This window comes from Ostrea edulis, chromosome 5 (genome assembly GCF_947568905.1).
Source record: "Ostrea edulis chromosome 5, xbOstEdul1.1, whole genome shotgun sequence".
In the NCBI taxonomy this organism is placed as follows: Eukaryota; Metazoa; Mollusca; class Bivalvia; order Ostreida; family Ostreidae; genus Ostrea; species Ostrea edulis.
In genome coordinates, this window is record NC_079168.1 from 21691880 (window position 1) to 21708078 (window position 16199).

Consider the following 16199-nt stretch of genomic DNA (forward strand, 5'->3'; position numbering starts at 1 on the left):
TAATGAATTGGAATTATAAGAATCAAACATTCTTTTTGAAGAATTTATCGATGTGTAAACTCCGGACATTTTACTCACAAACTTAACATAAAAGTGCTTCGCACTTTTATTCAGTTTGTGAGTAAAATGTCCGGAGTTTACACATCGATGAATTCTTCAAAAATAATGTTTAATCCTATAATATACGTAGAAACTTTGTTGCGAGGAGATACAACGAGAGCTCGGACACGTATATCGGTCACGTCATCAAATGAATGAAGAACACGAATTTACTTCCTTAGCGTCATGTAAGAGAAAAGAGAACAGTTTTGTTGAGTGGATGGTTAGATAATGTGATGACAATTGGGAAAGATTAATCAACCATATCAGCATAAAACAGATATTCTTGAAACCGTTAAAGTTACCAACAGATTTGTTCTTGTCAAAACAGACCATTATCTTCCAAGACGAGACAGATAATGCTTAGAATGCGTGCTCGGAAGTGTTGCAGAAAATGAGGAATTCTCGCATATATTTAATGACCTAAGTTACAATATTGAAAATTTACTGTATGTTTCTCGACACGTGATTGGAAGGAGTTAGATAGATCTGTCAATCTTATCTTTGATCCTCGTTAGCATCTGTCTTGCAATTCCAGTCGAAAATCATTAAAAGCAGGGAACATCTACACCATTCACCCAAACTGTAGATCACTTCCAACTTGTTTATATTAAGTATAAGGCAAAGAAATTAGAAGCGATTGGATTGTTGCAGTGCATAATTCTGGTCTAAGAACCACCTGACCCGCCGAATCTACTTTGTATACACCTATACCAATAGATATTGCCCTCGGTACCTGCTGAACATAGAGAGTTTCCCTGGCTGCGTCAAATATAGGAAGGCGTCGTACCAGCGTATTGATCATGGCACCACAGTGATTTAATGCGGCTGCTCGCTGATTTACCATCATAATTGGTTTCTAGGAGTATTAATATACCAAAAGCGTGAAATTATTGTGAGTTCGTAATATAAATTGATGGTCATATGTTAACAAGGGTTCTGACAATTGGTACTTCGGAAAGTGTTTGGTGTATTAACAAACGTCCGAGACTACAGTCATAATGGTTGATGGACTATGTTTTAACTGATCGAAAGTATGTGCACATGCTGAACTTTTACGTTGGGTTTTAAATGTTTTGAGGAAAAAAACTATGGGTTGTATAAATGCCAAAAAGAGGAGGAAGGAGGCTTTGCGACAAGGACTTGATGTATCGTCATCGAGAAGAAAAACTTATCTGAAGACCAACGAAGAATCGGCGAACGGGTCAACTTCCCTCAACCGGGAGCCCTCCCCCCCCTTGCCCAATCTCACGGAGCAACAAAAAGAGCTGGTTATGCAATCCTGGCAAAAAATTCAGGAAGACATGTCAAAAGTAGGCGTGGTCATGTTTATGAGGTAATGCTGATTTACCAAAATATCTTTTAAAAATAGAGGTACGATATATTCAATTTTACAAAGTTTACGATATGTTTAATTTTACAGAATAAGCATTATAATCTAATGGCTATCTGATATAAACTATACTTATACTTAGTATTAAATCTTGCAATTCTAAATTAGACTGCTATTATGCATATACAATGTAATATCAAAATTTATTATCCGTGACGCTGTCATCATTTCCTAGATTTTTACATCTGCTCAAATATATTATTAGCGACTTAGTTTTCCACTGTCAGCTACAAGGTTTAACCAGCATTGTATTTTACTTTCCCTTGCATAGAAATAAGATTTTTTCCAGATTTGTTTTATAAACCTATTCTCATAGATACCAGTTTTATTATTATACCAATTATCAAAGGGTTTAGGATGGTTACAAGTGTTGTTTGAATTAAATAGATATTGATTACTACTCTACCGAGTAAAGGATTTAAAGTGACGGAGATTAGACACTATTCAGCGCCGTGGATAATTCAAAACAAATTATATCTCATTACAAATATATATTTTTTTCATTTTTATACTATGAGGTAAATCGTTTATTTCAAGGTTTCTGTGATTATTTATCGCATGATGTAGGTCGTCGTCATTGTATACTAAGATCTGTCTTTTAGTTCCACGGTTTTTGTTTAAAATAGCATGCTGCAAAAATAAGGAGTCAGAAGAAACCGATGATCACCCATCAGATCGGCCTGATATTGGCTTTTCTTTATGTTCACCTATAAAGCGTGTACCGATTTAATTAATTAACTGTTGGACGAATTAGCAAACACTCGTAAACCCTGTTTTATATAAGCCTCTGTTACTCTGTAGCTTCCGTAATTATAATTACTTTCGCAACCAAGTCTAAAATTATAATTCATTTATGTTTCAATGTATGAATATTCCCACTGACACAATATGCAGAAAATCTAATTTGACGTCGTTATAGTAGTTCTGTAAAGAACGATACACGTATAGGGGCTCTATTTGGCCAACAATCGCGCTAAAACATGAGTATTTTGTGCACGAAGCTCAAGTCCGTGATCATAAAGTAAAAATAAGACTGATTAAGTCTGAAGTCTTGATGTAACTCGATCGAATTCGCGACATTGTGTACATGTGCGAGCTACAAGGTTTGATCAATATTACAATCTTCAAAGTTTTATCAACATTATAATCCTCGCTGTGTAAAGAAGTGAGAGTCATTGCAACGCAGTCATTTCTACTTCTCAAACATCCAGAATGACGACATTTTCCTGGCATTTTGAGAATTCCGGCATTTCTTCCAGAAAACATTGAACGCAGGCTTGGATACCCTTTATATTTATACCATGAATTTCATCTTTCCACTATACGAAAGTGATTGAAAAATTCGTTGTTCATTTATAGATATGAGTAAGATCGAGAAATTACGTCACTTCTGATGGCGAGTAAGTCCATTACACGAGACTGCAGTTGACATTATCTCATTTATTTAATGAAATCAGATTCAGTTTTTAAGCAAACAGAAGAAATTGGTATCAGTAGATGCACATCTTGGGAACGCCGAGATTGATTATATTGAAGGCATCGTCGATTTGGGGATTTCTCTTAAATGCTTCTCAACACTGTGTATTGCCTCGAACGCTGTTCGAATTAAAGTGCTAATTCTTAAATGAAACCTCTTTGATGTAGAGAAAAGCAGAGTAGCTCTGAGGAAATTGTATATAAAACAGTTTTTAGGGGCAACACCTTCGCGCACTATGTGGTCACCAAGCCCAAACCATGAAACAAACAAGTAACGAAAAATCATTTTACCCTAAATACAATTCTAATAACATGGCGTTTGTTCTTTGATATATTGCTACACACTAGAAATAGACAAGCTTTCTCTACGAGAACCTATGGTCCAGAATAACTTTGGTTTGATGCAAAACTGTTCCTGCAGCCTCTTTTTAATGTTGCCAAAACTATCTACTGAACCAGAAAATAAAGAAACTGGCTAGACATGATTTGATTGCAACAAAGAACTTTTCCTAGATAGATGTGAAGGGTTATTAGAAAACAACAGCCGTTAGAGGGCTGCAATTAATTACTACTGTCTAAGTCCATTACTTCAACCTCCCACTGACTCTCACTTTGAATTTAATAACTTCAAAGTATTTTTGTGAAATCTATTGCAAAGGACTATATACGGTAAGCTTGCTTGAAGGCACCACAGCTAAAATTTAATCCTTAATAAAATGTGATGAAATTTATTTGAGTTCATTATCACAACTTATAATGCCTTACTTTAATTCATTTGAGGTTTTTTTTAAAAAAATATTCTTGCTTATAGTGTAAAACTTATACATAATGAGACATCTAATTATTGCATAAACACCAAAGAATGCGATTGAAATATATTTGAAAATACTTAACGTTTTTGGAATGTATTTAAATACATTCAATTACTTTTAATTGAAAGCAAAGTCAATTACAAATACAGCAGATAAAAAGTATCAGAGTCTTTCAACTCTATGTGACGTCACGTCGTTCACTCTCCTGGAATAGAACACTGGTCCTGTAGAAATATAGTCCGTAAAGTTACTGTTCAATCAATTATTCTTTTTAAATATTACATATCATGATCAGTAAAGTGGTAACTATTTAAGGAAGATTAGACAACAAGATCCATACTTTACTATTATAGTTTTTATTTGAAGACATATTATTGCAGTAAATTAATTTTTTAAAATGATAAAGTAACAAACAATAAATATTTATCATTGAGATGAAACAAAATCTAAAATATTTTTTCGTCTATAATTCATCAACAACATGACGGAAACCATGCCTATTCCGCGCCGATATCTTACAGGTCATTAGACAAATATTTGCAAATATCATAGTAACAGTAATTCAATTAAATTCAATTAAATCGGTACAGTAATTCATGTTTATAAAGATCAATTGACTGATATCATTTATAAATAAATGTTAGCGAGTTAATGCTTTGATAATTTCATGTTAACAAAGGGTATCCTCATTAAATCATTTGCATTGATTTAGCATAGAAATATAATAAATCAAATCTTATGAGTCAACATCCACAAAGATGCATGTATTCAATGAAATGACCTTTAAATGGTTCGTATGTTTAAATATTTCTAAGGTATCAATACAGTAAAACACACTTGTAACAAATTCACTTATAACGAATTCACTCTTATTACGAGGTGATATGTTTTACCCTATGAGAGGATTGATTGATTGATTGTATCTTGCTTAACGTCTCGCTCGAGAATTTTTCACTCATATGGAGACGTCACCAAGACCGGTGTTTAGGCCTATCCTCGGCGCTTACGGCCATTGAGCAGTGAGGTTCTTAGTGTGCCACATCTACTGTGACATAGGCCATCCGTTTTTAAGGTCATCTGCGAGTACCCGTGACATTCACACCTTATGCCGAGCATTTGGCGATGGAACTGTCACTACCTGTTTTAACGATTAAGGTCTGTCGCGGCCGGGACTCGAACCCCGGCCTTCCGCATGCGGAACGAACGCTCTAACCTCTCAGCCACCCCGGCGGTCCCTATGAGAGGAATATAACGAAAATTTTATTAGATATAACGGTATTATTATTTTATACAGAACTCAGGGTCTTGGTCTTTGAACCACTTGACCTATGTACAGTACATGTGTAGGCTATATCAATTCATGTGTACACGTACATGTAGAGGCTATATCAATTCATGTGTACACGTACATGTGTAGGCTGTATCAATTCATGTGTACACGTACATGTGTAGGCTATATCAATCCATGTGTACACGTACATGTGTAGGTTGTATCAATTCATGTGTACACGTACATGTGTAGGCTATATCAATTCATGTGTACACGTACATGTGTAGGCTATATCAATTCATGTGTACACGTACATGTGTAGGCTATATCAATTCATGTGTACATGTACATGTGTAGGCTGTATCAATTCATGTGTACACGTACATGTAAGCCTGATGACAATTATATAACGTTTCATGATCACGTAGCGGAAATATAAAAAAGAGAAGCCCCATGTGTCTTTAATCAAGTTCATTTAATAAAGATATAGGGCTCACGGCGGATGTGACCAGTCGACAGGGGATACTAACTCCTCCTGTGCACCCTGATCACACCTACCCAACTCTCTGTTCTGTATTGCTCGTTGGAGTTATGAGATTAATCACTGTTCGTTATCTTCGCCTTCCATACTTGCACCAATTCAATCGAAATGTTTTTAACTATGACCTTGTATAACTTGTTAACTGAGCTTTTTTGTAGAAAAGTCGTCGTGTACATGTTACATATGTACAAATCACTAAGCGTGGGCTTTTAATTAATGGGACTTTATGTGGTTTTCGAAATCAAAATATTACACATTGTTCGGCAACAGTAACGTAAATCTCGATTCCTAAAAAGCCCGTTTCCATGGCAACGCGAAGCTTGACCAATCTCAAATATATATATTTTTAGTAACTGGGTACCTAAACATTTACCGTCTTAAATATAGGCATTTTCCGAAAGTGGACCAAAAATGGCTCTTGTCGTACATGTACAGTGTATATAGTCCTAATATTAGGCTAATGCAATGCTCTTTTCAACCTGTTATGTTTCAATTTACAAACTTTACATCTCTACAAACAATTGTATTTAGTAAATGCAGATATGTATCACGTTTTCTCCTGAAAACAATTCAGTAATTCTTCTTGGATATTAATATAGTTACGATGCACACATGAATGGAAGTAATATTGAAAACCAAAATATTAAGGGGCTGAGACGACCAATAGACTCTGAAGTGGGGTGGTAGGTGACACTCACTGGCTATAGTCGATCCTTGGATATTTTGAAAATAAATGATATGGCCTCTTTTCCACTATTAGGAGTCTAACATCTCGAGAATAATTACAGAAAGTATTTCAGGGCATTGTTTTTGATAAGGTGTAGTAAGTTAGTGGTTCATTAGAATAATCACAGATATAATATAAAAATTTATCTATCTTTTAGATAATAAATAAATGTGAAAAATACCGTCCAGATTGAATGTGGTGTCAGTGTTAAGAGTTTGAATTCACCTACACACCCACCCACCACAGCAATGTAAGTAGGATTCTAGCTTCTTAAAACATTTTATAACACCACTGAGGGATACATTCAAACAACACACAAGAGAAACTATCAATTGTATGTTTTGGTATTATTCACCAAAAAAAAAAAAAAAAAAAAAAAGAAGAAGAATTTTCTGTCCTTGGCTAAATTCATAGGAAATAGGTATTTGAAAAATGAAAATTCTGTTCTCACAAATACCCCGTCCCCACGTTTTAATCTTCAGAATCATATTTTCGAAATTACGCCCGTCTCATGAAATTCAAGGCAATGTACGTCACTTATACAATGTACGTCACTTATACAGTGTACGTCACTTATACAATGTACGTCACTTATACAATGTACGTCACTTATACAATGTACCTCACTTATACAATGTACGTCACTTATACAATGCACGTCACTTATACAGTGTACGTCACTTATACTGTGTACGTCACTTATACAATGTACGTCACTTATACAATGTACGTCACTTATACAATGTACGTCACTTATACAATGTACGTCACTTATACAATGTACGTCACTGTACGTCACTTATACAATGTACGTCACTTATACAATGTACGTCACTTATACAGTGTACGTCACTTATACAATGTACGTCACTTATACAATGTACGTCACTTATACAATGTACCTCACTTATACAATGTACGTCACTTATACAATGTCCGTCACTTATACAGTGTACGTCACTTATACAGTGTACGTCACTTATACAGTGTACGTCACTTATACAGTGTACGTCACTTATACAATGTACGTCACTTATACAATGTACCATACAGTTTGTAATTTTGTTCAAACGCTTTTCGTCAGAATTCAAGTAATTGAAAATAGAAAAATAAATAAGTGCCATAAGAGACATCTTCCACGCACCTTAAGCTCATGAAACGTTTTAAAAGTCATAGCTAGAGACAGTGTATAATGGCAAAAAACATTGACTCATCAGTCGAAATATTCAGTTTAGTCTTCTATATATTCCCAGCTGTCGAATTACGTCCACACTGGTGACACCTTGATGGTTGCATGGCGTCCTTTGATTGCCTGGTTACAAGCAATACTGACAAATATTCTGTCTTCTCTCATGTCTTGATCCGAGTGTATCGCATTCGTATGAAAAAAAAATGATAATAGTTTATCAAAACAGAGAGACATACGAACCCAAAACAACGCAGGCATTTAAAACTCACTCAAATGTCAGACTAATAGTAAACTTAAAAGAACACAAAACGAACTTGCAATTAAAGCATTTAAATTAAAAACGTGCGCTTTTGTACAAGTTATTTTGATTCTGCGATTTGATGCCTCATACTTTTCAATTGCCAAAACTTTAGAATTGTTGAAACTCTAATGTGAAATACATGTTCATTTGATATTTGAGTAGGACAGGCATTTGTTAGATGTGGGTTTAAGTAACAGTCACTTCGCTTTTTCATACGCTTAGTTGCGTTAAGATAAAAGGTTTTTCTTTGAAAGAATAAACACATTTTGATTGAAGTGTCTATAAAAAAACTGATTGCTTTGATATCATTGCGCTTTCGGGAATATTCTTAGCAATTATGCACTTTTAACATCCAACATCTACAACAAAGGGAGGAAATCCGTGTAATAAAAAAACACCCTCAGTTCCTTTAACATCCTGTGTTTTCACGCACGTTAACGAAAATGTTGTATTTGTGACATCGCTAATAATTAATTATTTACGATTTGTGAATACAATCAAGTAAAATGTATAAGCTTCCGCTATGTTGATGGCAAAAAAAATTACGTGGATCCATTCAATATTTTTCCAGTCCGATTGTTTTCTGATAATTGAAATGCCATTCTTTCACAGAAATCTAAACGACTTCCTCGAGTCCATTCAAAATCAATATTTTATATTCCAACCTCATGAGAGTCATTTGTGTATCTTCTTTTGCGTGTTCTTGGGGTTTTTTTTTAATTACAAAAGTATACTTAAGTTTCACAAATTCTAGAGAATGGCCACGAGAGGTAAATGTCATTGTGTATTTCCTCGTTCTTCATTCTATCTTTGAATCGTAGAAATCTGCTGTTACTACTAGTCATATATAATCTTATGAAATTATGTACATTTCATGTCCCTGCAACACTGATATCCTTATAACCTTTGAACTATACAAATTTGATACCTCATATTTAGTGAACTGAACGGTCAAAAGGAAGTTTTAAACTTTATTCAGGGCGGGTAAAAGTCTTACCTGAACTTGAATATTATCCTAATTAGAAACAACTTAATGATTCAGGATCATTATGCCTACCCACATACTTCATTACTGACGTCAATCTTGTCTGCGAGTAGTGGGTGTGTATCATCATTCTCCAGACAATAATGACAGGTTTCTGATAAGAAATCAAGGGATACCCCATTATCTAAAGCAGTTTGTACTAATATCATAATTAATTTTTCAACAAACCCCTGAATTTGTATCGGATGTCCTCGTGACGGACCATGATGAATATAAATCACTGTATGTCATCATAATCCAGGTTGATTATTTTATACATCAAGTAGTTAGCATCTTTATAACAGATAATTCACAGAAATAGTGGATTCATATATTGGTTTGGTTTTGATCACGGGAGCACGAACAATCTGTTGATTGGAAGGTATAGACCAAGATTATTTTGATCGAGAATTAATATATCGCAAAAGCCAATGAATATAAAATAAGTAATAAATATTGAATCGCAAAATAAATGAAAAAATAAAAACGATATTTCCTAATATGTCTTGAAAATAGAAGTTTCAGAATAAATTGCCGTACATTACAAACATTTCTTTCAGTATTTTAATAGAAGGCGTGGAAATTAAACTAACATTTCTCTGTATTCAGACCGCAAGTAGCATTTTAGCGTATTCCCTCAAGGAAACACGACGGACTTTGAGAAAATGTTTTTGTAACTTCAATCAAAATCTACGCCTAGGAGGCGAACAAAAGTGGTATCATTTAACACCAAATTGACGTCCACGTATTGACGACAAATCTGATCCTTTGGCACGGAGTAATAGAGCATCTTTACATTGTATCGGATGTAGACAGGTCTTATAGAGAAACCCGAAGAAAATCAAATATCAAACCATTTATTCTTAATATTGCATTGCTAGGGATTCCATCGCTATTTCCTTCCCAGAATGAGAGTGCAATAGTTTAGTTTTTCCCGTCATATAAAGATCACAACGAGGTGTTTTTTAGACTTCGCTCCACAATTTGGTGTACTGTCTGAAAATTATTATATGAGGTTGTTTACTTTGAACATTAAGAAAACTTCTAATATTTCACTGCTAATCGCTGTGTGGAGACTCGGTCGTGTTTAGGGAGTGATTTACGTCACAATCCTGTCTAATAAGTTTCCTTTTTCGAAAGTAATTGTCAAGGTAATAGATATTCGTAAGAAAAATAAATCCGAAACTTTCGCATTCGCCTTGAAATATGGGCAATTTTCTCGTATACTGAAATTACCGAAGACATAATTATTGCATTGCTAATGAAACATAATATGTAGTAACTATCGATTGAACGACCTAAAGTACTGAATTATGCTATGGAGAAGTAGTTTTAGACATCTTTGAAATCGCCTTGTATTCTTCCAACCCCCAGTATGCATCAAAGTACTGAAAGTACACTGAACATGCTTATGTAACACGGATGATCCTTTCATTCCCCGAGAAGGAGGCTGTCATTTCAGTCCTATGTGTGCGTGTGTTTGCATGTGTGTATGTAGAAGGAGGCCGTCATTTCAGTCCTATGTGTGCGTGTGTTTGCGTGTGTGTATAGAAGGAGACCGTCATTTCAGTCCTATGTGTGCGTGTGTTTGCATATGTGTATGTAGAAGGAGGCCGTCATTTCAGTCCTATGATGTGTGCGTGTGTTTGTATGTGTGTATGTAGAAGGAGGCCGTCATTTCAGTCCTATGTGTGCGTGTGTTTGCATGTGTGTATATAAGGAGGCCGTCATTTCAGTCCTATGTGTGCATGTGTGTATGTAGAAGGAGGCCGTCATTTCAGTCCTATGTGTGCGTGTGTTTGCATGTGTGTATGTAGAAGGAGGCCGTCATTTCAGTCCTATGTGTGCGTGTGTTTGAATGTGTGTATGTAGAAGGAGGCCGTCATTTCAGTCCTATGTGTGCGTGTGTTTGCATGTGTGTATGTAGAAGGAGGCCGTCATTTCAGTCATATGTGTGTGTGTGTTTGCATGTGTGTATAGAAGGAGGCCGTCATTTCAGTCCTATGTGTGCGTGTGTTTGTATGTGTGCGTGTGTTTGTATGTGTGCGTGTGTTTGCCTGTGTGTATGTGGTTATTCTCTCTGTGCAAGATAACATAAAACTACAGCTTGATGTTCATTAGAATTTAATATAGTATAGACCTGATGACTGACAAGGTCTGTTTAAATTTTGGCAGTCACCTGTGAATGAACAACAACTGCATACATAAAGAAATTTCGGAAATTTGGCAGACGTTGTGATCTCATGAATCTTTTGTACTAACAATGGTATTGTTATCAGGTTTAAAAACATCATTTTTACGTACATGTATATCTATTGCAGATTGTTTGAAACGCACCCAGATGTTCAAGACGTGTTCATGCCTTTCAAAGGTTTATCGCAAGATGATCTCAGACACAGCTCACAGCTTCGAGAGCATGCACTAAGGGTTATGGGAACAGTTGAAAAATGTCTAGCAAGAATCAATGAACCGAAAAAGATGGAAGAAATGTTGCATGACTTGGGTACAAGACACGTCATGTACAGCGCAAAAGTCGATTACGTGGACGTGAGTGTTACCCATTACGTATAAAAAGATCTGATTTGTAGGATGATCTGCACCGTTTCATATTTGAAGAATCTCATTATATATTTGTCGAAATATTTACGGAACACGATGTTACATTTAACAATCCTTTCCATTGGTTGTTTGTTTGTTTGTTTAACATCCTGTCGAGAATTTTTCACTCATATTGAGACGTCATCAGCTGTAGTTGAAATACCACTTTAGACCTATGCTTAGCGCTCACTGAAGCAGTGAAGGTCGGGTTCTTTAAGGTCTTATCCAAAAGACCCGTGATTCTCACTTCTCACTGCCAATCGTTTGGCGAAGGAGTAATCACTACCTATATTTACGTCTTAGGTTTGACGCGGCCACTCGAGCAGGACTCGAACTAACGACCTTCCGGTTACGAAGCGAACACTCTACCACTGAGCTAACGCGACCAGAGACAATCCTCTTTGAAAATAATGTGCACGAGTAGTAAACCTCTTACTAAAATAAGACATTTTCTTTATTCCCTACAATTTAGGTTACCACATAATTAACCTGAATATTAGATTAGCCGCGTTTTCAAGATGCTTAGTTCTTATTTCTATCTAAGGCTATTTCACAGTCAGTGCTTTCCGTTAAAACTGTACTTTACAAATGTCAACCGTGTTCTGATAACTGAGTTCTTCAGTAATAAACAACAGTACAAGTATTCTGATAACTGAATTCTTCAGTAATAAACAACGGTACAAGAGACCCTTTAGACAATGTGTGGTAACAATTCTGTATCACCAAGAATCCTTTAAAAAGAATTCGGTTATTAGTATAGATCAGCTATGATAGCTTAATGTGACAAGATTCTGTCCATTTATCGTGGATTCCCTATGATTTGTTAGACTCGATACCAGTGATGTAAAACAATAGAACATGGCGTGCACCGCTAGAGACGACAATTTACCCACTATTTGGAGCGGGATCGCCACCTAAAGGAATTCCGCAGAATCAATGATAGATGTGGGTTTCCGCTGAAGTCACGCATAACCTATCAATATTTGTTTTGCAGCTTGAGCGGTCTAAATGAAAATCCTGTCATAGTCTTCCGTCATCGCATGTTAAACATCTAAAATGGGGACTCTAATGAGATGGTTTTGCAATTACACTGCCATTATTATTTTTAGCGGCATTGTCTTTCCGACAAATCGCGTTATATTCATATTGTTCAGACATATCGTGAAATTATTAACGGTTATAAACTGCATTTTCCCTGGTTCATCCGCTGAGCACGAGGTCATCGTTAATCAAATTTGATTTGTTAGTGGTTTTTTTTTTTACATGGACTTGATGCATGACTATAGCTCTATTTAAAGATAATGCCTATTGGCGTAAATTTTACTTGATGACAATGTATGAGAACTTTGAAAACCGGATCGGCTCATTTTTTGATAAAGTAAAAAAAAAAGTAACTCACTATAACGCAACTAGTGTGTAGTTATCTGTTTATAACGAGTTGGTCTATCGAAATAACGAGTTAAATGTAAACATGCTCCAATTTTCATGTTAGATTTAATAACGATATCATATCATAGTATTCTATGAATGAAATGAACGAACAAATTCTATTAAATATGCAAACAAAAATTTACGGTTCTAGAGATATCAATGAAAATAGTTTTAAACGACGGTCGGTCTTTTTGAACACGTTCGTTCCGAAACGAGCCGGGTGCTGACCACATGACTGTGTTAGTAGCATACCACGTGCTATTTTCCCAGCAATTCTTGGGTTTTTGCATATATCTAACTACCTTTTAGTGTTCTACACGTGGTAAAGCATATAAATGAATTAATCTGATATGTCATTATTTCAATATCTACAATCGATGAACTCGATGTTAAAACTTACCGGTGCCATTGTTTACTTTTCGATCACGTGTACAGAAGGCGCGCGCAATACATACATTATGTCAAGAATGAACTAAAAATTTTCGACCTGTTCCTCTCATCGCAAATGAAATAAGTTTGTCATAACGATTAGTTATCTCGTTATACCGAGACAGGGAACTCATTATATATAGATAAACTCGTTATAATGAGGTAACTAACTCGTCATGACGAGATACTAACTCGTTGAAAATAGACAAGGTATTCGTTATAACAAGATGCTAACTCGGAATACGTGTAACGAGATACAAACGCGTTATAACGCGTTACTAATGTATTATCATGGAGAAACTACAAAAACTCATTACAGGTATAACGAACGGGATACTTACTCATCATAACGAGTTAATTTTCTAATACTTTCTCAAAAATAAGTCCGCCTTTTGTAGATGACAGCCTGTCTTGCCACCCCCTAAAACTAAACTTTAAAGCTTGAAAGAAAAAAATAAATCTTTTATTTCATATAAGAGACCATGTCCTATACAGTTATACACGATCCGTCTCTGATTGTTCTTAACCACCTGCTTAAAGACAGATTGTAGTCAAATCTTAGAGTACATCTAAGTATATGACGATGTGATGATTGTGATGTTAATATTCTTGGAGTTTCAGTGGTCAAATATTTATGATTTCCACATACATTCTGATTAATACGCTGTTTCCGTGCACCACACATCAACTTCTGATATGCTGTATGATTACATCATTACATAACGATACACTCATAGGTGTCATTCATGTATTCATACACTGTACACAGATAACTAACTATTATATGCAATACAATATGTAGTACTAATTATTAACAATATCGCTACATGTAAGTAGTTTGAAGGTCCATTTAATTAACTCATATTTTCCTAAATTACCCATTCTCAAACATTTTTTGTACGCAGTAACTATCAATTTGAAAACACGTGGTTTGATATAATTTTACTAACATATTTTTATTTCTAAATTCGTAATACAGAGGACATCTTAGAATAAAGTGGAGCTCGTCGTTGATATCAATGTTTACACTCCCTGTTATATCTGTGATTCTTAGTACGTCTACTACAGTGGATGTGATGAGGTTCTATAACGGGCAATAAGCTGCTTACTACTCGAGTTAATTGGCTTTGTTAAATAACACTGAAGACGAAACTCGTCGACAGGGTGTCGATATAACATTCCAATACACCTCCATCAATTTTCAAATTGTCTGTATATATAAATATATACGTCATTTTGTATTCAATAATTTTTAAAACGTTTTCATTCTTGTTGTGGTTTCACAGATAATTATAACCCAATTTTTGACAGTTATTCTTCTACATAGATACCCAGTAGTCATTGTGAATAGTCACACCTTCATAAAAAGTCTTTTAAATACAATTTCTTTGTGTTCTTCAGTTTTCTTCAGTACTTTATTCTTTTAGATTTTCTTTTTATTCATTCGAACAATTATCTTCCAAATTCGGAACAAACCATATTGTTACATGCCTTTCTTTTTACACATACATGTAAGATAGTATTACAAAATTTGATATGTATTTTCTAAACATCCGGGTTTTTTGGAATCCCCATATTTCCGAGCCATAGGACAATACTCTGCTAACATATATGTCAGAAAGCGAACATTTATTTCTACATTTGTACATTAAAACAATGATTTTGAGACTGTTGTTAATTGCAGACAAGAGCACTGTACACGGTACGTAATACGCCCGTGAGAAGGTTACATAGATGTTTAATTATAAAGTGTTCGTTTTGTAACATTGATCAGCAAGCATGACCAAAAAAAAAAAAAAAAAAAAAAAAAAAAAAAAAAGCCAGGAGTTATAGAACTTTACAGAAGGTAGTATTAGCCATCATCAAGCTGTGAAATACTGTTTTTTATCATATGAGTATAGGATTGATTGATTGAATGAGAATATTTCACTCATATGGAGAGGTAACCATTGCCGGTGAAGGGCTGCAAAAATTTAGGCCTATGCTCAGCGCTTATGGCCTTTGAGTAGGGAGGGATATTTATCGTGCCACACCTGCTGTGACACGGGGCCTCGGTTTTTGCGGTCTCATCCGAAGGACCGCCCCATTTAGTCGCCTTCTACAACAAGCAAGGGGTACTGAGGACCTATTCTAACCCGGATCCCCACGAGATATGAGTATAGGAAGGTTAGCAATATATTAGCTTGTCTTGTAAATGTTCATATCTATTCAGGGTACAACTACCTTATTCGAAATGTGGATTAACCTATACATCTGTGGATAATAGGTTTGGATCTCGAAGAATTTGAATTTTTTCATGTAACAATGAATTGTACTTTTTCAAGAGTTTATGCAAATCTATTACATCAGCTCAATATTATATCAATAAAACATTTTCCTCTTATCATGAATTTCTTGGGTTTTCATACATCCTTAAACCTTTCTCAACAAGACATCCATATGTTCATAAGAAAAATCCTTGCAATACGCATATCATCAGTTTTTTTTACATAGTTCCTAGCATTAAAACTGTGAGAGGGGTTAAAAGGGCACACCATGCACTCTCTTTATGATGTATAATATTTCCTCAAATCTGACCAAGCTCAACAACGTGTATTTTTTAAAAAAAAAAAAGAAGAATATAAAAATCTTTCCTACATGCACATCTTCAGTACCCATACAAGCTGAAGAGGAGTTAAAGGCACAAACTATGCACACTTACTTTATGGTACTTCCTCAAAATTGACTTAGTTCAACAAAGTGTAATTTTCTCAAAACATTGAAGAACATCAATATCCTTGCCACATATATACATCTTCAAGACCCAAACAAACACTCTGTAAAATAAGAATGTCCTCACTCGAAACCCGTGGGAGGAGTTAAGACAAATTATGTACTCTCTATGTAATATATCCTCAACCTGACTTAAG

General features: G+C 35.2%; 1 protein-coding gene across 1 annotated transcript in view; it reads left to right on the forward strand.

Annotated features, from left to right (window-relative positions):
* Positions 1-512: 512 nt before the first annotated feature.
* LOC125652163 (neuroglobin-like) overlaps positions 513-16199 on the forward strand; it is a 33686-nt gene continuing 17999 nt past the window's right edge. The window contains exons 1-2 of the mRNA XM_048881160.2: positions 513-1435; positions 11154-11379. Of these exons, the coding sequence (XP_048737117.1) occupies positions 1191-1435; positions 11154-11379 (471 nt within the window). The 5' untranslated portion in view covers positions 513-1190. The remainder of the gene's footprint in view (positions 1436-11153; positions 11380-16199) is intronic.